At 40.2% G+C, this 23,155-nt stretch overlaps 1 protein-coding gene across 8 annotated transcripts in view; it reads left to right on the top strand.

Moving 5' to 3' along the window:
• LOC146491910 (dedicator of cytokinesis protein 9-like) overlaps positions 1 to 23,155 on the top strand; it is a 71,398-nt gene that overhangs the window by 27,303 nt on the left and 20,940 nt on the right. For 5 of the 8 annotated variants that reach the window (XM_085152490.1, XM_085152494.1, XM_085152495.1 and 2 more), the window contains exons 2-32: positions 3,896 to 4,012; positions 6,504 to 6,593; positions 8,247 to 8,329; positions 9,717 to 9,786; positions 11,554 to 11,649; positions 12,547 to 12,681; positions 12,827 to 13,001; positions 13,290 to 13,348; positions 14,571 to 14,645; positions 14,742 to 14,882; positions 15,440 to 15,784; positions 15,875 to 15,957; positions 16,548 to 16,670; positions 16,763 to 16,842; positions 16,938 to 17,125; positions 17,691 to 17,756; positions 18,399 to 18,491; positions 19,414 to 19,525; positions 19,695 to 19,813; positions 20,154 to 20,240; positions 20,356 to 20,445; positions 20,587 to 20,702; positions 20,798 to 20,867; positions 20,954 to 21,079; positions 21,448 to 21,519; positions 21,619 to 21,765; positions 21,986 to 22,069; positions 22,161 to 22,272; positions 22,365 to 22,543; positions 22,698 to 22,811; positions 22,952 to 23,063. In XM_085152490.1, coding sequence (XP_085008616.1) covers positions 3,896 to 4,012; positions 6,504 to 6,593; positions 8,247 to 8,329; positions 9,717 to 9,786; positions 11,554 to 11,649; positions 12,547 to 12,681; positions 12,827 to 13,001; positions 13,290 to 13,348; positions 14,571 to 14,645; positions 14,742 to 14,882; positions 15,440 to 15,784; positions 15,875 to 15,957; positions 16,548 to 16,670; positions 16,763 to 16,842; positions 16,938 to 17,125; positions 17,691 to 17,756; positions 18,399 to 18,491; positions 19,414 to 19,525; positions 19,695 to 19,813; positions 20,154 to 20,240; positions 20,356 to 20,445; positions 20,587 to 20,702; positions 20,798 to 20,867; positions 20,954 to 21,079; positions 21,448 to 21,519; positions 21,619 to 21,765; positions 21,986 to 22,069; positions 22,161 to 22,272; positions 22,365 to 22,543; positions 22,698 to 22,811; positions 22,952 to 23,063 — 3,559 coding nt within the window. The remainder of the gene's footprint in view (positions 1 to 3,895; positions 4,013 to 6,503; positions 6,594 to 8,246; positions 8,330 to 9,716; positions 9,787 to 11,553; positions 11,650 to 12,546; positions 12,682 to 12,826; positions 13,002 to 13,289; positions 13,349 to 14,570; positions 14,646 to 14,741; positions 14,883 to 15,439; positions 15,785 to 15,874; positions 15,958 to 16,547; positions 16,671 to 16,762; positions 16,843 to 16,937; positions 17,126 to 17,690; positions 17,757 to 18,398; positions 18,492 to 19,413; positions 19,526 to 19,694; positions 19,814 to 20,153; positions 20,241 to 20,355; positions 20,446 to 20,586; positions 20,703 to 20,797; positions 20,868 to 20,953; positions 21,080 to 21,447; positions 21,520 to 21,618; positions 21,766 to 21,985; positions 22,070 to 22,160; positions 22,273 to 22,364; positions 22,544 to 22,697; positions 22,812 to 22,951; positions 23,064 to 23,155) is intronic. The other 3 variants (XM_085152489.1, XM_085152493.1, XM_085152491.1) reach the window with 1 other exon arrangement.

Genomic DNA, 23,155 nt, shown 5'->3' with positions numbered 1-23,155 from the left:
TCCACCAGTCTTATTCCAGGATTGATTATTTTTTCATAGACAGAACTCTTAATTCGTGTGTTAATTCTTCCGACTATTCTGGTATTGTAATATCTGATCACTCTCCTCTGCTATTGGATGTTCAGCTTTCTACCCATAAACGTAGTCCTCCACTTTGGAGATTTAACTCTCTCCTTCTGGCGGATAAAGACTTTTGTGAATTTATTTCAAGCTCTATTGAGGAGTTCTTGTCCTTCAATCAGGATGATTCTGTTTCATATTCTCTGCTATGGGAGACTCTTAAATGCTACCTGAGAGGTCAAATTATTTCTTACTCTGTCCGTGCTAATAAAAAGATTAATGCCAGGCTTAAAGAACTTGTAGCTGCAATTAGTAACCTTGATCAAAGTTATACACTGAACCCTTCTTCAGAATTACTGAAGCAGCGCCTTGATTTGCAAGCAGAATTTGATCTTATGTCAACTAAAGAGGCTGAGCACTTATTACTACGCAGTTGTGGCTCATATTACGAATATGGTGACAAGGCTAGTTGCTTGTTGGCACATCAGTTACGACGTCAGGCCTCCTTGCATGTGATACCCAGTATTAAAAACTCTTATGACAATATTACTACAGATCCCTTGGAAATTAATTCTACCTTTAAAATATTTTACTCTTTGTTGTACAAGTCCGAATTTCCCACAGATAAAGCTAAAATGAATGCATTTCTTCATAATCTTTCAAACCCTGTTATTGGTGCTAATGATGCGGGGCAATTGGACTCCCCATTATCTGTTGAAGAAGTATTAAAAGCTATTACAGTTATGCAGTCTAATAAAGCCCCGGGCCCGGATGGGTTTCCAATTGAATTTTATAAAACATTTATTGGTAAATTGGCTCCATTGCTTTTGTCTGTGTTTAACGAATCCTTGGAAACGGGTTCATTATCACCTACTTTCACACAAGCAACCATAGCGCTCCTTCTCAAAAATGACAAGGACCCAACCTCCTGTGGTTCCTACAGGCCATTATCTCTGCTTAATGCCGATGCAAAGGTATTGGCTAAAGTAATTGCATCTCGCCTTGAGGATGTCCTTCCTCAAATTATATCTGAAGAGCAGAATGGCTTTATAAAGGGACGGCAATTGTTTTTTAATACCCGTACACTCTTTAATGTTATTTACTCAAAGCGTCTATCTGAACTTCCTGAACTTGTGATTTCTTTAGATGCTGAAAAGGCTTTCGATAGGGTGGAGTGGGAGTACTTGTTTGCAGTTTTAGAGAAATTTGGTTTTGGCGATAAATTTATTTCCTGGATTCGGCTTCTTTATTCGTCCCCTAAAGCCAGTGTTCATACTAATGATGTTTACTCTGATTATTTTGCGCTGGGTCATGGTTGTCGTCAAGGTTGCCCTTTGTCTCCCTTACTCTTTGCCATTGCCATCGAGCCTCTGTCTATTACATTGAGATCTTCTTCTGTATTCAGGGGAATCATCCGTAATGGAATTACACATAAAGTATCATTGTATGCGGATGACTTGTTATTATATGTGACTGACCCTGCATGCTCCATCCCTGCTGTTTTAAGTATTCTGGAGAACTTCAGTTCGTTTTCAGGTTATAAATTAAATTTGGGGAAAAGTGAGTGTTTTCCTGTTAATACGGCAGCACGTCGACTTCAACAGTCCTATCTACCCTTTCGTCTCAGTCCATCTGGGTTTAAGTACTTAGGGATTAATGTGACTCGCTCTCTAGCTGGCCTTAAATCAGCAAATTTGTCTCCTCTTATATCAAGGATCACATCTGATATTCAAAGATGGGGTAATCTCCCCCTTTCTTTAATCGGTAAGATTAATGTTGTTAAAATGAACATCTTACCAAAATTTTTATTTTTATTTCAGTCAATTCCCTTATTTTTGCCGAAACTTTTTTTTGTTTCACTGGACAAGATTATTGGTTCTTTCATTTGGGGAGGGAAGCCACCTAGGGTTTCTAAAACTTTGCTGCAGTGATGCAGATTTAGTGGAGGACTTGCATTACCTAATTTTTTAGCCTACTACTGGGCCGCTCACATCCATAAACTTTGCTACTGGCTAAAATCTTCTGGTTCCTCGTGGTGTAAATTGGAGCTATCATAATGTAAGGGCTCTTCTTTACCGGCTTTGCTCTATTCCTCTTTACCCGTAAAACCCTCTCCGTACACTGATAATCAGGTGGTTCTTAACACACTCAAAATCTGGTTTCAGTTTAGACGTCACTTTAATTTTGTAATGCCGTCTTCCTCGGGTCCTCTAAGCGACAACCATTTGTTTCCCCCTTCACTTTTGGACTCGACATTCTCAGTGTGGTGTGACAAGGGTATAAAACAGTTCAAACATTTATATGTGAATGCTGTTTTCGATAGTATTCCCAACTTGTCTTCTCGTTATAATCTCCCTATTACCCATTTGTTTCGCTATTTTCAAATTCGAAATTTTGTTGCCAAGTGTTTCCCAAATTTCCCCTCTTTACCTCCAGAACAGCAGTGGGAAACTACGTTATCATTTATTCCTCATCACAGAGGAACCATTTCGAAACTCTATGATGCTATTCTGTCTTTTAGTAACCACTCTAATGTTAAGCTTAAGTGTACGTGGGAAGGAGAACTAGGAATTCAAATACATGATGAGTCTTGGGAACAGGCTATAGCGAGGGTACGATCTTCCACCTCCTGTGCTCGTCTTGGACTTACTCAATTTAAGGTCATACACAGGGTGCATTTCTCTAAGTCTAGACTTTCTGAATTGTATCCAGAAGTGGAAAATAAATGTGATAAATGCCATGGTTCTCCTTGTCACCTTAGCCACATGTTTTTTCTGTGTCCTGAGCTACAAAGTTTCTGGACAGGGTATTTTGCTATTATGTCAACTGTTCTTGGGGTAACTCTTCGTCCTTGTCCTCTGCAAACTGCAAACTTAGCCTTTTCTTCTTTTTTGCACACAAGGCATAACTTTTTTTTCACTGAGGTGCCTGTTAGTGATTTTGCTTGGAAAACCCCTTCTTTTCTTCATTCTCATGTTTTACTTCACAATACTTGGCAGGTATCCTAGTAAAATGGAGTTTAAAAACAAAGGCAAACCTACAGTTTTAAGCTTCAGTTCCCACACAGAAAACATAGTATAGCTACTTAATCTAGCTACAAGGGCTGAAACTGCAAAAGAACACTCAAATACATTTGTTGGCCTTAATGTGTAGAGAAATGTAGCTGTTCAGAACAGCTATTTCCTTCTAATTAACTGGTTCTGTAAACACAGAACTGTCTTGGTTTAGTCTAATATCCATGTCCACAGAGATGGCGTGTATCACTGGTGAACATCAGACTTTGTGAGGGAGGACATGTGGGGGGGGAACCCCTTGGGTCTTTTCTGTGGTATGTTACAGCTGATGTCTGCAGTGACAAGAGAATTTAACCTCACTAACTGGGCTCTGCTATCTTATTTACTGTCTGGCATCAAGGCTTTAAAGTAATCTTTGTTATAATACAGCATGGTCTACTTCTAAGTTAAAACTCCTGGTCAGGGTGTATCTTCCTCCTGTTGAGGTTTTAAATCTGAGCTCAGCCCACTGTGACTGGTACAGTGAGACACACACACCCACACCCACCAGTGTCTTCTACCGTAACCCACATTCATTGCCATCTCTGTTTCTGTTTCTACATCTGTAGCTTTCAATCAGTAATGCTGTGAAAGGACAATGGCAACTTGTTGTCCATGCACTGTGACAGATTTCCTTTTGTAACTTATCTCACATCCCGTGCAATAATAATACCCTTGACAACTCTACAGTAAAAGACTGCCATTAAGGTTGTGCGCTTATGCTGTAAATGACTACAACAAAATGTGAAGAGCTGGATTAATTCAGTCATCTGTTCCTTCAGGTAAAGCCAAAGATCATTGAGCCTCTGGATTATGAGAATGTGCTCCTACAGAGGAAAACTGAGATCATCAGTGATGTTCTCAGAGACATGCTGCAGTTCCCCACAGACGACTTCCAGGTAAGAAAAGTGAGAGTTCTGAAAGCCATGCTGCACTACCTTTTAGGGAAATGTAGAGAATCCATAAATGTGAGCTGGTAAACCAAGTACAAAAAGGAAAAGTAAGTATGTATAAACAAGTATGTGTCATACATTGGACTTTTACTGTATTGTGTACACTGTCTGTACAGCATCTACATCTGCTGCTTCCAATCAAAGGAGCTTAAAGAATGCATCAACATGACATCACAGTAGTGCTGAGATTGATGTTAGTTTGGCCTGTTCCCACTTTTGGAACAAGTCATGCTCAAATAATTGCCACTTGTCAATCAGTCTCCTTGGCAATAAACCAAACTTTATTCTTTTCTTACTGCACAATAAATTTGACAAAAACACCAAACCAACAAAGAAGAGATGAAAACAAACACAACCATGGGGCACACTGCTGTGCTGGACTCAAACCCACATATACTCTCCTGCTGGATTAATGTGGATTAATCCATGGCTAAAATGAATCTCTAACAGAGACACCATTTCTTCCTATTTGAATAAATTTGGGTAAAATGTATAGTAATTAATTACACGAAAATACATTTTATGAGCAGTTTTGTGCAGGCTCATTGTCTCATGTCAATGCCACATACAGTAAAAAATATAAATTAATTAAAAATTTATAGCAACAATAGTATGTGGTGGGACTCTTTCGTAATTAGTAGATGATGGGTGGGTTTCATTACAAGGCCGTTTGCAGCGCATAGTGATTAGTGAATGTGTGTGTGTGTTTTCATGGTCTCGCCCAGTATGTCCATCTAACCTGCCATATGTTTTACATCACTGGGCCCAGAGAGAAGGGAGGGAGCTAGCCAGACATGTGGGTGTAGCATGTGCACGTGCTGCACAGATGAACACATATGAGCACACGCCCACGTTCACATTTATCAGCCAGCTAAGAATGCTGGTCTGTATCTCTGCATGCACAAACAAGCAGAATACGGTAATGCCTGTATTTTAAAAACAACAAAATTAAATGGGATTACGTGAAAATGGTACTTTCATGGGCAGCTTTGCAGATCTCCAGCTGTCACCTTACTGGTACCTTCAGTTTCCAAAGAAGAAGGTTGACCTCAGGAGACTCTCTTCTTACCCTTTACCACTCTGGCCTCTGTGATCTCTATGCCCTATAAGTTTTTAAATCATGTCTGTCCTCCTACATTAGTGCTGTGGAAACACTCCTTTGGTCTGGTGGAAGTCATCAAAGCCCTGTTTTAATGACTGTGAAAGGAATGATGTTAACTGGCTGCCAGTAGTTCCTGCAGTCAAAAATTTAAATTTAGCCACCTTTAAAGAGCAACTTATCCTTTATGCTTGTCTATACATTATGGATGTTACAGCAGCAGATGGATATTTTGGGAACTATATTTATAATATTTCTCTGTATTAATATATTCTCTTTCCAAATCATATATCATCCATTAATAAATTCATACAGAGAGAGTAGAGTCATAGAGGAAATGAAGCTGAACAGTTGAAATATCAGTCTGAATAATCTGAATTTTCCACATTATAAATATAAGAACTATATTGGACCTCTATGCAGGATTACACACAGGAAGATTCAAGTGAGCCCAGTTTATCTATTGACATACCTTTGATGGCTGATGTGAACGTGAGCTGGTCAGACATGCTTGCTAATGGAGGAATGAAGAAACTAGGTCATTGTGCCACAGCTGCCTACTCATCTTTGTGGGTTGAGCAGAAAAACAGAAGACTAAGTGGTAGCAGAACCTCCAGTAGCTTGAAAGTCTTGCCAGTCTTTTTCTGGCCTGAGGTGCTTTTTGCTCCTTTGCTCTGGATTATCACTCGTCATCTGTGTCTGGATGTCTCACTCTAATAAGGCTGGCAAAGATGAATTAGGTTAGAGTAACGTTTGGCTGCCATAAATCCTCTGTAGCAGAGGATTTCTCTGAGTAATCATTATGATTCCTTTCACTTCATTATTAAAATGCATTTTTAATATTGTCCAAGTTTACCAAGCTACTTTCAGCTGCTCCCTTATTCACAAGGAGTCAGCATAATGGCTAGCTCAGCACATTTCATTTGGCACTCTTTTACACCGGATGCCCTTCCTGACACAGCCCCCCTGAGGGATTTGTGTCTCCTCTCTGGATCAAACCGGGGATGCTCACTTGTTAGGGAAATGTGTAAACCAATACACAGTGGAGCCACAATGAAGTATAATACGATCATCCATATGAAATAAAAAAAATCACAGAGGCATAGGAAGTAGCAGCCACTATGCTGTAGGGTAACTGAGCACAGCAGTGAACCTTCTTGGCTCTAAGGAGGCCAGAATGTTGCCTACCTTCTTTTGAAAAAGAGTACAAAGAGAAGCCTCCAATAGGGATCAATATTTCAAACAAGACTAAAGTGAATTTTCGGTCTTATTAAAACCTAAACCTAGATATGCTGTGCCAACCTCATTTTCAGGCCTGCCTTCTGTGTCTCCCCTCAGATCTCCACCCTGCAGCGCCAGGGCCGGACTCTGTTTTCCACTGTGCCAGAGACTGCAGAGAAAGAAGCTCACTCACTGTTTGTCCAAGAGGTAAAACTAATACATATCTGGATGCAAGCCTGCTTTGTCCGTTCTTTAGCACCACCATGATTTCACCTTTCAGCCAAAAGCAGGCATCCAGATTGTGTATCTGGATCTCACTCTTTGAAGACTCATCAAATGGGGCTTGTATTTTCAGATACAAATCCATGCAGGGACATACTCTGATTTGTTTGTGGCAGGTTGGCAACGAGAGAGCTAATTATATTTCAGTCAAATCTAAGTGAAAAAGACAAATGTTATCTGACCACTAGAAACAAGTCATACCATGTGTGCTGGAATTTATTTCTGCTCCCCTTCAGATGAACTTCCATTCATGTTCCCCGCCCTTACACGCTTGCTAACAGTCCAGTAGATTGGCCACAGATGGAGTCTACAGTTCATTGGTGGTTCATGTAGTTTCAGAAGAGCTGTGTGTTGAGATTGGTTTGGGTGCAGCCTGATAGAGCCTGATAGGTGATATTCCCCCACAGCTGCAGCCAAGAGTGAAATCATAAGTACATCTGGAGCAGCTGTGCTCCTTACACATGGGATGTTTTGTTTCATAATTTGTTATTCTACATTTTAATGACCCCCTTTTCCCTCACATTTGTGAACACAGAACTGATGAGCACACATTAAAATAATAAAGCTATGTTTAAATTGCTCTTTACCTCAAAAACATGTTCTTTTATGCTTTGCTATCTTGAATAGCTGTTTTTTTTTTTATTGAATCATGTTCTTTTTCTGCATATTAACTATAAACATTCAAGTGCTCTGAAAGGATTCATTCTTTAAGTTTACTTTGAATGATTTGATTCTCTGCTAAAATTCTAGGTTTGCTCATTTGAAAAGAAACAAAATATTGTTGAGTGAAATAAGTATTTAATTCCCTACAACCCAGCCACAGATTAGCTGTGGCTGTGATTGATTGGTTGTAATCTGTGTTAAAGTATAAAGGAGGGATCTTCTTCCACCAAGGCAGATACCTCGCTGGGTTACTTTTAGGGGAATAGCTGTACTTTAAAAAGTTTGTAATGCAGTAAACAGAGGTCAGATGTTATTTGGATGCAAACTATAATATGACATTTAGAAATACCATATCTCAGTATTGTTTCCTAAATGTTGCCAGAGGTAAAGGTGAATTAGTTTTGAGGACCCAAATGTAGGACTCATAGGCAGTCATAAATAAACTTTTAATGCTGATTAGCAATGGGTGTACAAAGTCCAGGAATAAAACGAGGACAAACCAGTCCAAGATCGGAAATCATTGGAATACCAATATAAGTAATACTTTGCTACAAGAACACGTAGCAATACAGACGACCCAAGACAGGACAAAGGAAGATACACAAGAAGTGATGAGGGGAGAGGAACCAGGTGATTACTATACTGACTCCTTTTAATCATTGAATGGCCCAAAATGAAAGATATTCCATTTATAAATAGTAAAGTAAGACATTTAGTAAACTAGAGATATTTAGTTAGTAAATAACAGAAGAAGAATTTTTGTAATGTTGTTAAACATCTCCATACTTTTCCTAGATTATTTTTTAAATAAATCTAAGCCTGTCCATGTCTGTTCTTTGTATGCAATTAATTACATATCTGTATATGCTTTGTTAAAGAGACCCCTCACCACCTCTTTACTTCATGTACCTGCAGTCTATCACGACCTACAAGTCTGACTGGCACGTGGTCAACTACAAGTATGAGGAGTATTCTGGAGACTTCCGCCAGCTTCCGAAGTGAGTATGCTGCAAGGCTTCTGCTAACAGGTCCATCAGACTGCACGCTCTCAACAGTCTATCAATGCTGCATTCATGTCGCCAATGATAGTGTTACTGACTCTGTTTCAAACACTACAGTGAAATTAATAAAGACAGTATGTAAGTGTTGCTGGTAGAAGGGCACTCCACCACATCAGTTTTTATCATTCTCAGGGAGTCTTGTAAAAGCATGTTGTCTTTATAAGTCTGATTTGTCTTAAGCACACAGCTGTTAGAACAAATAGAGAATAGAATAGAATAGAATAGAATAGAATAGAATAATCCTTTAATTGTCCCACAAGGGGAAATTTGGTTGTAACAGCAGCCAAAAAGACAAATATACTACAAACATCTATATACAAATAGCAGATTAGCAAAATTTGTTTAGCTCATCACACTTTGTGTGTGTGTGTGTGTGTGTGTATTCTTACTGTACTGCTTGCCCTATGGTTCTGAAAGCCTCCTTACATATTGTAAATCTCACTGTGTTCAGTGGCACTGCCCTTTGTGTACAAGTCCCAAAGTGTGAACTGGTGCCTCCTGGTGGTTTGCCAAGGTACTGAAGGTACCTTGGCAAACCATTATTCTGTAATAACAGAATTTCAGTTTGAAATTGAAGTTACATATTTATAAAAAAATCATTTATTTATATTTATATAAAATGGGAAATACCTGCAACCTGCAATTGGTCAAGTTTGAATAAAATATTTAGGATATACATTTCTTTCTCTTATATTTTGGTTAGAGTGAAGATTTAAGATTGGGTGGCCCCATGAGATTTGGGAATGGCTATTTCAATCAAACGCTGGAATCTCTTTTGGTGGTTCTAAGCTCCACAGTAAAAATAGAACACTTTCGATGTTTTCCTACCAAGGAAAAGTAGAACTATTTTTGGATAGTTGTTGCCCAATAGCATCATAACAAAAAGAAAATACCACAATGCATATGTGCCCTTGGATGAGCCTTCACTTCACAAAAGAAATGAGTATTACAGATGTATGTCATGGTTAAGACATTGCAGAGTAACAGCAAGCCCCGGAACTGGTTTTGACACTGTTTATAGTTATAGTTCCCCAGAGCCACTGGTGTTTGAGCTAGAGTAGAGAAACAGCTGCAGATTTTATCAACATCTTGCTAGAAGAATTACCTTACAAGATGTGGCTGAAGTGGTGGTGAGGTTATCAATGTGCTGTGGGGATAAAGGTTAGTATAGTTCATTTAAACTAAACTAAAGAGTTAAACATTCATTGAGTGTTTAACTTCAAACTTAATAGTCTCAGAGTTCTTACATATGTTTGTGAGATGGTTTAACGTGAAATTGAATTAAGTGAGCCAAGGCTGAATTAACTTTTCCGAAACTTTTCAGTAAGGTATTGAGACCTGAAAAACTGGTGGCTCATGTGTTTGAGGTGGATGAAGATGTGGAAAAAGATGAGGTAAGATTACTAATTCCAGACTTGTCTTCAGCTGCTTGTTCCCATAGTTTCTTTGTGATCCGCTTCTGCTCCTGTAGGATACAGAGCTTATAAGTGTGACTTTGCATCCTTCCTTTAGGACTGACCAAACGCTCTTCAAAGAAACTCAAATACAAGGAAGTGTAACAGAGCGCACTTAGCTTTTAATTTATTACTAAACATTGTATTTGTTTAGTTTCAGTACTTTTACAAGCTAAATGTCTTTACTGCTCTAGATCCACACTGTTTGTAGCATTTAAAGGCACATCTCTTCCCAATAATTATGACACTTTAACAACGATTTCAACTTTGGACCCCAACAGGCGCACAACAGCACTGTTTATCTTAATGTGTGTACAGGTTCTTACTATACTGGTGGGGACCAACAGCCCTTGTGGGGACTAAAATTCAGGTCCCCACGGGGTTGAAGGCATCAGTCCGAAAACAAAACATCCACAAAAACACTGGAGCACAGGGAGAAGTTCATAAACAGTTCAGGAGGCCGACCTGGAGGACGGCAACACAGGAGTCCATAACAGAGCAGTTCAGGGGGCTGACCGGGAGGCCAGTAGCACAGAGGTACAAAGCAGTTCAGGAGGCCAACCGTGCGAAAAGCAGTGGCGGCAACACAGGCAAAGGAAATCCGGAGGCTGACTGTGCGGAAGGCGGACACTGGAGACTGAGCTAGCGGCTGCTGCTGAGCCGGGCAGAACATCCTCCGGTGGGCCGGGCAGCGAAGCAGTTGTGGCTGGGTGAAGGTGTAGCGTATTGATGAGGAAATTCCGTACGAGCGGGTGAAGCGCATCCAGTAGTCAGGGGAGCCTGGAAATTAATCGCTGTAGCCTTGTTTCCACAGCGTGATGAAACTCCTTTCCCTCATGATCGAGCCACAGTTGAAAGAGTTTCTCCACGGAGTAAATGTCACGGCAAAGGTCTTCTGACGGGTTGAATGCCGCTGGGTCCATGTTGGCTGGTTCGTGCTGTCACGGCTAGCAGGGCAAGCCGTGTGAGTTTTAATAGAGGACCCAAGATGCAGGCAGCTTCAGATGCGAGTGAGCTTTATTAATAAGGATGGACACACAAACCAGAATGTAGCAGGCACAAACAAAACCTAAGAGAATTTAAACTGGGAAAACTAACCTGAAACCAGAACAGAGACACATGGAGACTTGGGGAAGCAACACAGAAGAACCAGCAACAGGCAGCAGAACACACAGGGCTTAAATACTCTCAGGAGTTATCATGGGATGGGAGACAGGAGGGGAACACACCTGGGAGAAATCAGGGCTGACGAGACACAGACATAAAGCTGAGAACACTCACATGAGACAGAGACCTTCAGAATAAAACAGGAAACTCACAGACACAGAACCAGACAAGACACTGAACATAACAGACAGGATTCACGAGCAGACACTGTGACACCATGGACAGACAGAGGGAACACAGAGAAGTGGGAGCAGGTAGGCACAGAACAGAAACCTAGCAAATGGCAAACCTTAACAAAAGACATAACCAGAATAAACAAGAACATAGAATAATATAAGGAAACACAAAACACTGAGTCGTCAGACTCAGGACCATGACAAAATGTGGTTTTAGTGTCACTGTTACAATTGGGTTATGGTTAGGATTAGGGTAAGGGTTAGAGTTAGGCATACATTTTTGATGGTTATGTCAATGAGATATCCCCACAAGGATAGCAACACCAGACAAATTTTTTATTTTCCCCTTAATCTCCTCCTCCAGGACACAGCCTCTCTGAGATCTCAGAAAGGAGGAGTGTCTAAGCATGGCTGGCTTTTTAAAGGCAACGTCAACGGTGCAATCACTGTTACAATGCGGGTGAGTACAGCAGACTGAAAATGACAGAAATTTACATTTTCTTTCTTTATATATACAGTCCGGATTAGAAGTTTAAGACCACTTGAAAAATGACAAAAATTTATATTTTGAATGGTTGGATATAGTAGAGCTTCAACATGCAACAAGAAGAAATGGAAGTGAGACAAAACATTTTTTGAGCATGCAATTTATTGAAAACCAGGTTGAGGTGGGACGCAGTAAAACGGTCATTTGGAATTTCTTAAATGATCCTGAGGGTTAAGGAACAAAAACGTCAAGTGGAAGATCAAAAAAAAAATTGTCTTAATACCCAGCCATGATGTTTTTGTATATAAAAAAAATCATATTTTATATATATCAAAGCACTTTAAATTGTAAGGAAGACCCTACAAAATACAAATATAACAGAGAAAACCCCAACAATCATATGAGCCCCTCTGAGCAAGCGCTTTGGTGACAGTGGAAAGGAAAAACTCCCTTTTAACAGGAAGAAACGTCCAGCAGGCTCAGCAAGGGACAGCTATCTGCAGCGACCAGTTGGGGTCCGGGGGGGGCAAGACAGGACAAAGACATGTTGTGGAAGAGAGCCAGAGATGAATAATAAGTGATGATCCAATACAGAGAGGTGTATAGTCACACAGTGCGTGAGAAAAGCGACTGAAGAAAAAAATACTCAGTGCATAATGACGTTTCAGTAACCCTACCGAACTACTTTTCCCTGCAGCATTTTCCCTGTGAACATATGGAACTCAGATTAGTCTTTGTGTAGGATAGCTCAAAACTTTGCTTACTTTTTCAGTTTACCCACAAGCTTTCCCATGCTCTCTCTCCGTTCTGTAGTATTTTTAGAGAAAATTAGTCCATTAGGAATGTTAACATTCTTTATTGTCATCATAGTCCTTCAAGAGGAGGTACTTCCATCTGGCTCAGCTGGGGGATGGGTCTTACAACCTCAACTTCTACAAGGATGAGAACACCTCCAAAGATCCCAAAGGAACCATCTTCCTTGACTCATGCATGGGAGTTGTTCAGGTAATGGTGAGCTGTGGTGGTGGTAGTGATGGTGGTTAAACTGAATGCAGCAAAAGGAAAGTTAGCATTCTGTTAGCTGTCCACTGGAAACAAAAAGATTAAAACCACTTTTACAGAAGCTGTGTTTGTGTTTCTTCTCTTTTAGAACATTAAAGTGCGTCGATTTGCCTTTGAGTTGAAGATGCAGGATAAGAGCACATTTCTGCTGGCTGCAGACAGTGAAGCAGAGATGGAGGAGTGGATCACTACCCTCAACAAGATTCTCCACAGCAGCTTTGAACAGGCCATGCAGGAGAAAAAAAATGGCAATCTGAATGAATGTATGTATTTTTTAACACTTTGTCTGAATTATTTATATGTTTTATTGTCTGCTTGCCTTGTGTTTGTAATTGCATTTGTTTTCATCTGATTATATTTTTTGAAGCTTGCTGCACCTGTGGGATTCTTCGATTTGCCCACACTCCCGGGAGTAGCTCAAATGTACTTCATAAACTTTATAACCCATGTTTTTACTTCCTTTCAGTTATCCTTCTGAATACAAGAGACCAATGCATTACTATGTTTTATGCAGCAGCCACAGCTAACAGACCTTATGTTGATCTCTCCAGCAGATGAGGAACATGGAAAAACAGAACTTTCCACTGGAGATTTTCAAGAAACCTTTCAGGTATCTTGTTAGTCCATCAGAAATAATATTAATGGTTGGCATCTCAAATTGGTCATTTAACAAGCATGTACAGTACCATTCCTCATACTGTGGATGTATACTGAATTTTTGATGTTTGAGAGGTCACTTGGAGCCTGTCTGTATTGTAACTATGGCCTGACCATTAGGCCAGCTGTTTCAAGGATCCAGACCCCCACATTTTCCTCTTTGTGCTTACCAAGGAAACATCCAATATAATGTGCTAGATCTCTAAAAATGGGATTTAGTAGTCTGGGATCACACGTGGGACTCTTGCACTTGTGACACTATAGCATATGCTATGAGCTCCTCTTTATGGGTGCCGGTGCTGCCTGCCCTTTTGTTGAGTCACGGTGGGGGCCCTGGGCATTGATGGAGATCTTCCTGAATGTTTGGGGATCGGTACGCAGGTGTTTACTGCTTTTTGATCTTCGCTGTTGGTTGTAGCCACTTGGTGTTTCTGGGCTGACTTTAATCTCAGAATTCTGAGATCTGTGGGGATTTCTTTGCTTTGCCTTTTATGTGAACAACAACATAGTGGGAGCTACCCAGACTGCATTGTGATTCCTGATTCAGATGGAGATAGAGCTCTTCTCCGATACACTGAAACACAACTTCAAATAAATCCTAATGGTTTGCTAACACAGAAGGTAAAGCAGTTTTACATTAAGTAATGTCTTAACATTGCCTTTACAGGTTTTTGCATTGCCCCTAATTTAAAAGCACTGTGTTGTTAGGTACTGTATATGCTGTATAAAATGTATTTAGCCAATCTCAGTTAAATTAAAAATCTTTTGGAAGGATAAATGATCAGAATCGGAATACTTTAATAATCACTAAGGAATTAGGTATGATATTCGTTACGATGATAGTTCCCTTTCAAAAGACATATAATGGGGAAGTAGATGCAGAACATTGCTACACTGTGCATTTAGTGATATTTCACTAACAGTCTGCAATATTGGTGAGAAAACCACAACAACCCTCTATGAAAAAGCACTTGGTAATAGTAAGAAGGAAGATCCAAACTGGACCCAAGGCAAGCTTGGGAGTGAAGCAAAAGAGAAAAAACATACAGTATCAAGAGAATACTCAACTGATGCCACATCTTCAAGATCTCCAGATGTCTAAAATGGACAACATAATTTGTTTGTTACTACTTTATAATTGGGAATGCATTCATATTTTGCTTTGTTTTTCACAGACTGCCAGAGATATTGAATCTAAGATGAGAAGTGAAGCTCGCCTCAAGCTGTTCACTCTGGACCCTGACACTCAGGTATTGTCTGATTTCTCAGTAGCATCGCTGTGACTGATATTTTTGTTGTGGCAGCAGATAATTTAAGCCTTCTGACAGCAACTCTTATTTCCACAGAAACTAGACTTTTCTGCCATTGAGCCTAATGTGCAACAGTTTGAAGAGAAGTTTGGGAAAAGAGTCCTGGTCAGCTGTCATGACCTGCTGTTTAACCTGCAGGGCTGTGTTGCTGAGAATGATGAAAGGCCAACAACTAATGTATGTATCAGTGAAAACCCAGCAGTCAAATGCAGCTGCTGGATGTGTCTGTATTTGCACACAAACTTTCAGCTTAACAGACAAATATCCTTTGGCAAATGAGGGTGAGGTTTAAATCACTTAAGAAGATCACAGACAATTCACATGACCCACTTGGCTGGCCCCCATCAAAACCCGCAGTGTTCTCTACCATGGAAACCAGCTTTGGCCTTCTACCATGCATTAGCACCAGTCTGAGGCTGGTTTCCTGTCGTCACTCCAAGGTCTCTGTCTCTGACTCTAATACTCAACGCTCAGCTGGGACAATACAGCCATTAGCTCTTGAGCTGCTCCGAATGCATGCACACACACACAAATGGTGTTGTGTAATGGAAAAGCTTGGTGGAAAGAGTGAAAGGGAAGATAAATTACCTCAATGGTACATTTAGTCTTAATGGAAAATCAGAAGTGCATTAGGAGAATGACTATCCCTTAAATTGCAGCTTTCTTTCTTTACTTTTTTCTTACACTGCATCTCTATCTCAAAACATTTTCCCTCCTGTCCTCTATCGTCAAAGGTGGAGCCGTTCTATGTGATCCTGTCCCTCTTTGACGTCCAGAACAACAGAAAGATCTCGGCCAACTTCCACGTGGATCTCAACCACCCTTTGGTTCGACAGATGACATCCAGTCATGGTAGTGGACCCAACCAGCAAATCAGTGGCAGCAGTAATGATAGTGTTTTGGAACACAGGTTAGCTAGTGGGCTCCCAGAGGGGGCTGTCCGGTATCCCAAACAGGGTATATTCTCAGTCACCTGCCCCCATCCAGAAATCTTCCTAGTGGCCAGGATTGAGAAGGTCCTACAGGGTGGGATCACCCATTGCACTGAACCCTACATGAAGAGCTCCGACTCTGCTAAGGTACATTTATATGAAGATGAGGATATGAAGTGTATTTTTCTTGTCTTATGCTGGTAATTGCCAAAATAAATCCCCTGTTTTCTTGTGTAGATGGCTCAAAAGGTGCTAAAGAATGCCAGGACAGCTTGCGGCCGACTGGGGCAGTACAGGATGCCATTTGGCTGGGCTGCAAGGTATAAAGCCACCTTATACTTAAACCATCTATTTATCTATTCAATTCAGTGTTAGATGATAGTCTTGATCTCAGGTTGCAGAAACCGTCGCTCAGTGAGATGCTGGTGTATATAATACCATCAAAGACAGTCCCTGGTGCTGATCTAAATGTGTGATGAGAGAGGGCTTATAACAAACAGCTGCTCACCCTCGTGCTATGCCTTCATGGGTTGGAAATAGGAGACGATAAGTAGTCTGGTTTCTTTAAAAAATGTAATCCAGCTATGAGTTTATACATATTTTATGTACAACATTAATGGTAGGTGGAGTTTTTTTTTTGTTTTTGCTTTGAGGATTTGTGGATTTTGTTAACTTTGGCTTGACTTGCTAGTATAACGGTGTTCCTGTTTCTAATGTTGCTGATGAGTTGTTGTAGTTGAGGAAAATAGGGAGTTATAGTTGAAATACAGCATCCAAACCAGGTGAAAAGTGTGACTAAAGGAAAGACTTTCTATAGGAACACATGTTATTAAACCAGTATTGTGGAACTTAGATGTGCTCATCAGTAATTTCACTTATTTTTATTTTTTGGGTGTGTCTATCTCCCCAGGCCTGTGTTTAAAGATGCATCAGGCACTTTAGACAAAAGTGCACGATTCTCAGCTCTTTACAGACAGGACAGCAGCAAGCTGTCAGATGAGGACATGTTCAAACTGCTTACCGACTTCAGAAAGTACGTTCTTTCTCTTATCTAGTCACTTGTTTCTCTGTAACATGTTTTGATACAGTTTTACAAAAAATTTTTTGTTTCTTTGTTCCCAACAGACCAGAGAAAATGGCTAAGCTCCCTGTGCTCTTAGGGAACTTGGATGTAACAATTGACAGTGTGCACCCAGATCTAACCAGTAAAATCTTCAAATTTATAACATAACTTCTGAGTATCTATTTACAGTTATCAAATTGTATCCACAAGGATTCTGACTATCATTCCTTCCTGTAGATTGTGTCACTGCCTCCTACATCCCTGTGGGGAACTTTGAAGGAAACGGGCAAAGCAGTGCTCTTCTGGAAGTGGAGGAGTTTGTTCCCTGTATTGCTAAGTGTTCCCAACCATTCACCATCTATAAAAACCACCTTTATGTCTATCCAAAACACCTCAAGTACGATGGGCAGAAATGCTTTGCTAAGGTACTCACAACAAGGCTGCATCAAAATAACTAATAATACAAGATACCTTTGATTTTGAGCTGTTGGTCGATGCATGACCCTCACAAACACTGCTTCATCTTTTAAAGTGAAACTTCTAAGACAAATCATTTTAGGAAATAAATGGTTTTGTTTGGCAGATATTCTGTTTAGCCTATGAAACTAACTAGGATCTCTTTCAAGCTCTTCCAGTCAAGCTGCAGAGCTGGATAGTTATCATAATGCACAGCAGCTGCTTCTGATTAGTGCATCAATACAAGATTGTTACATTTACTTTTACTAAGTCAGCTCCAAACAGGCAACCGACCGATCTTCTTTCCCTTGCGCTTTCTTACTCTCTTTCAATTTATTGCGAGCTCTCAGATCTTTACAGATTTCTCCCTCCTTTTATTGTAACAAGCGGGTAAGTCTATTTCACAGTCTGAAATAGACTCAGAGAGGCAAAGTAGGAAAAGTATTTGCTGGTAAATTGCTTCTATGTGACCTGCACATCGTGGAAATGTGTCTTACTTTTCTCTTATGTTCTATCTGTTTCTTCCCTCTTCAGGCAAGAAATATTGCTGTTTGCATTGAATTTAAGGATTCTGATGAGGATGAAGCCCAGCCGCTGAAGGTGCATTTACATGCTATATAGCATACTTCCAAGGCAGAACATAAAACTACGAGATGTAATAGAGGCATATACTTAGGTCACTTTATTTAGACACCCGGCAAGCTCTAAACAAGAAGACAAAAGACATCAATACTCAAGGGTTCACGGGTGCACTTTAGACTAATTGATGTCCTCTCCAAGAGAGGGTACTTTAATTTCCTAAAATAGATATTAGCTAATTACATTGCACAAGCCTTGCACAGATATTATCACATTTGGCTATTTAAACAATTACTAAGCAGAACTCAAAATGTTCTCTTGCAACACTTATGTAATAATCATCATTATCATCATCTTAATCATAATAATTAATAATAGTATGGCTTTGAAGCCTTTATTCTTTGACTTGGTGTTGAATGTTAGGTCTTAACTTAAATCTGCTTTGTATTGACTACAGACTAGTTTGTTTTGACTTGGGTTTCTTTGCCTTGACTTAGAATTAATCTTAGGGCTTTGTAATCTTGACTTTGGATTGTTCATTTTGACAGCTCAAACTAACTGATAAACCAACAACCACAACATATTAAACCACGCGATGAGCATGACAAGATATCCGCCTGTCCTCACATGATTTCTTGCTCCTACTTTTTGAATCTACTGCAGTGCATCTATGGCTGTCCTGGAGGGCCTCTGTTTACTAAGCAGGCATATGCAGCAGTGCTCCACCATCAGCAGAACCCTGAGTTTTATGACGAGGTATTTCTCTGCTCATGTTATTCACAATCAGAGTTTAGTAGATACAATGGCTAATAGGGCAGCATGTCATATTAAGAGGGTCCTGAGTTTGCCTCCACCATCAGAGTGGAATTTGATTCCTGGGTACTCCGGCTTCCTTCTACAGTCCAAACACATGCAATTAGTAGGGTTTGGTAAATTGGTGATACTGATGCCCATAGGTGTGGATGTGAGTGTGAATGATTGTCTGTCTGTATCTGTTGTCCTGTGACAAACTGGTGACCTACCCTGTGGCACCTGGGATAGAGTTCAGTCCCTCCCACAGCCCTGATATGGATAAGTGGAAGAGAGTAAATGGATGGATTAAAAATAGCTACAAACTACCAGCAGAGAGTCAGATATGTTGCATGATTAAACGGGCAGCACGGTGGCACAGTGGTTAGCACTGTTGCCGCACAGCAAGAAGGTCCTGAGTTCAATTCCACCATCAGGCCTTTCTGTGTGGAGTTTGCGTGTTCTCCCCGTGTTTGCGTGGGTTCTCTCCGGGTACTCCGGCTTCCTCCCACCGTCCAAAGACATGCAGCTTGTGGGGATAGGTTAATTGGATAATCCAAATTGTCACTAGGTTTGAATGTGCAAATGAATGTGAGTGCGAATGGTTGTCTGTCCATGTGTGTTGGCCCTGCGACAGACTGGCGACCTGTCCAGGGTGTACCCCGCCTCTCGCCCTATGACAGCTGGGATAGGCTCCAGCGCCCCCCGCGACCCTGAAAAGGATAAGCGGAAGCAACTGGATGGATGAAACGATTTTTTTCTCAAACCTTTTTGTTTTTGAAATAACAAAATACTTCTCATTGCCTCTCATGTTGCTTGAGCAAATTTGAACTCTACAACTGCGAAGCGTCTTCGGTATTAGCAAACTATGTTTTGGTGCTCTCTCTAGATAAAGATAGAGCTGCCTACTCAACTGCATGAGAAGCATCACCTTCTCTTCACCTTCTATCATGTGAGCTGTGACAGCAACAGCAAGAAGAAAGATGTGGTGGAAACTCCAGGTGGGCCATCAGTTTAAGTCACATCAACCCTCAGTGAATACGAAGCTGTTTGTGTGTGTAGCAGTTTGATTCAGATACACAGTGATTTAATATTCAAATCTTAATCCTTATGCTGCCTCTATTCCAGTAGTGGTGCTATGTTAATGGTGCTGTTTTTTTTAACCCTCAGTTGGCCAAGTATGGCTGCCTCTACTAAAGGATGGCAGAGTTATCACAAATGAACAACAACTTCCTGTGGCTGCCAATCTACCTGCTGGGTACCTCAGCTCCCAGGATGGTGTGAACAAGGTAAAAGACAACAACAACAAAACAACAAAAATGAACTTTTATTTTTTTGTAGGTAGTATGGTGTAGACTATAGATAGGTAGTGGACTAGCCTGCCACATAATTCTTTCATAATTCTTTGATTCAGCACTCTGTAGGTAGTCTCATTTCCATCAAACAGTGTGGCATCCTTTCATCCTTTCATTTCTGGTGTCTTGTTTAATTTTATATATTTTGTTTGTATTTTCCTAAAGCTAATTTTAGTATCAACCAAGACAACCAAGACAGATCTGTTAAACATATCCTTATCCTGCAGTTTATACTTAATATCTAGTGCAGTAAATAGTTGTGTACTTGTTGCAGCACTCTGGGTTGGAGATCAAATGGGTGGATGGAGGAAAACCCCTTTTCAAAGTCTCAACTCATCTAGTATCCACAGTTAACACTCAGGTGTGTACACAAATAGCACATATATCCATGATATGCAGTTAATGTTAGCTGCCTACTCACAACAGTTTTATAGAATAAAAAAACTCTAAACATCTATATGACATGTTTCTATTAGGATCAGCACTTGCATAACTTCTTTCACCACTGCGAAAGCATGGAGATGTCAGAACAAGCTTCGGAGGGAGAGCTTGTTAAATACCTGAAGGTATTCAGAGCTCCATTTACTTCTAATACCCTGAGGAAAATGGAACACACACTGTTGAACAATCTTTTCATCTAGCATTTAAGGGATCATGACAGGAAGAGTCCAGTTATTGACTTTTTTCTTCTTACTTCCCTCTTAAAGAGTCTCCATGCAATGGAAGGTCACGTGATGGTAAACTTTCTGCCCACCATTCTCAACCAGCTATTCTGTGTCCTGACCAGAACCACACATGAGGATGTGGCTGTAAATGTGACCAGGCAAGACACACACACACACATCCAAATACATGGAACGTCTGCCTTTCAGCGCCACTTTTGAACTGTGTTTTGTTTTTATTTCATTATCTTTGTAGGGTGATGGTTCATGTGGTAGCACAGTGCCACGAAGAGGGACTTGAGCATTACCTGAGATCGTATGTCAAGGTGCTTATTGTCTTATGAATTTTATCACAATGATGACATTCACTGTTTCAGAGTCTGACACTCCCCGCCCCCTTCTCTGCACCCAGTTTGTGTTGAAGCCAGAACCCTATTCTTTCACCAATGTAAAAACTGTTCATGAGGAGCTGGCAAAAGCCATGACAGCCATTCTCAAACCATCAACAGACTTCCTGACTAGCAACAAGCTTCTAAAGGTAATTCATCTGTCAAAAGGCAATCAGCAGAAGCTAATTGAAGGAGACTTATAAAGAAAAAGAAAATAATATTTTTAAACTAATCCACAAATCTTTGTAAAATAATTATTTTTTTCAATTTACCTGTAAAAAAATAAATTAAAATTAAATGAAACAACATAAATAGGTAATACATGATAGTAGATCTACAAACATTATATTCTGTTGCTATGAGTTACTGAAATTTGAGAAAATAAATGAATAAATTCTTGTTGACATATTTATGATGTCATTTTCTAGTTCCATGCAACATTCACTTTCAAAATAATTCACATTTTGTACATTCATCGTATTTCTTTCTTTCACTGACACTGTGTTCTGGGTTGCAGCACTCCTGGTACTTCTTTGAAGGTCTGGTGAAATCCATGGCTCATTATCTGATAGAGCACGGGAAGGTTAAGGTAGATCTGTTGTTAAAACTTTTTGTCCTTAAGCCATTTTCTTACAAACGTGACTCCTCCAAATCTTTTCTTTTTCATGTTTTCCCATCCTATGTCCAGGTCTCCAGGAACCAGCGCTTTTCTGCATCCTACTACCATGCAGTAGAGACTCTGGTCAATATGCTCATGCCACACATCACCCAGAAATATAAGGACAATCTCGATGCAGCTCGCAATGCCAACCACAGCCTGGCAGTTTTCATTAAGGTTGCCACCAGCTAATTATTTTAGTTTATATATTATATTTATGTAGAAATATAGAAATATATCTCAAATGTTCTTTGTTTTGAGGTTAAACATTAAAACATTTTACTACTTATTGTTTATAAAAAGACTGAAATGATAAGTTAATTCAACTTCAGAAAACTAAGTGGACTTTTTTTTTTATGCATCTTCACTCATTATATTTGTTCCCTTTTCCACACAGCGCTGCTTCACCTTCATGAACAGAGGCTTTGTATTTAAGCAGATCAACAACTACATGAACTGCTTTGTTCCTGGAGACCCCAAGGTTAGCAGGCATATTGTCTCTAAAGATTTGATACAGGTTGTTGAAGTTAATATAAAACCCTAAAATGTACATTCTCTTATGGTTCTTATAGACCTTATATGAATTCAAGTTTGAGTTCCTGCGGGAGGTCTGCAACCACGAGCACTATGTACCTTTAAATCTGCCCATGCCTTTTTGGAAAGGGAGAATACAGAGGTTCCAGGGTAAGAAAAAACACACAATTTGCACTGACTTCATCTGTACATTGCATCTTTTTTTGGTCTTGCCTTGTCCTGATAATAAATGCCTGCTACAGATCTCCAGCTGGACTACTTGCTGACTGATGACTTCTGTCGAAACCACTTCCTGGTGGGACTGCTGCTCAGGGAGGTGAGTGGTGCACTTCAGGAGTCCAGAGAGATTCGTCAGATTGCCATCCAGGTGCTCAAGGGACTGATGATCAAACACACGTTTGATGACCGTTATGCTTCCAAAGTAAGTTCTGCAGCTCTTGGCCATGATCCTTCTCTTTGGCCATCTGCTGCATTTCCATAAAAGTACGTGTTAGATGTAGCTTAACCAGTGTGGTACACAATAATTTTTCAATTTGACAGCTTTAAATGATTTAACTCAAAGTTTGTTGTTGCAGAGCCAGCAGGCCAGACTTGCCACTCTCTACCTCCCTCTGTTTGGCCTGCTTCAGGAAAATGTTGATAGGCTTGACATCAAAGAGTCGTTGCCTCTCGACAATCGTAATGTAAATGTAAGCCTGACACCTAGTGGTTGTAAACTGAATGGTAGCTTGCATCTGTAATGCACGCCTCAGTTCTGCAGTTTCTCTCTTTATTGTTTTTAAGTGAGAACTAGAGCACTTCACAATAGTAATTTTAGTTTCTGTCCCAGAACCCACGAGAGGACTCTCTGGTACAGACCTCTATGGTGACTCCTCAGAAACCTGGCAGCTGCATAGAGAATGCTCTCCACAAAGATGTGTTTGGGGTCATCTCTGGAACAGGTGTTTCCTTTCTTCTCTGTCTTATAAGGACATTACTGAGTAATAAAAATGTGTCGAATTTAAATAATTTCAAATAAATAAAATAAAATAAA

The sequence above is a fragment of the Neolamprologus multifasciatus genome, chromosome 23 (assembly GCF_963576455.1).
Source record: "Neolamprologus multifasciatus chromosome 23, fNeoMul1.2, whole genome shotgun sequence".
In the NCBI taxonomy this organism is placed as follows: Eukaryota; Metazoa; Chordata; class Actinopteri; order Cichliformes; family Cichlidae; genus Neolamprologus; species Neolamprologus multifasciatus.
The sequence above is the reverse complement of the archived record's forward strand: the minus strand, read 5'-3'. Positions and strand labels throughout refer to the sequence as shown.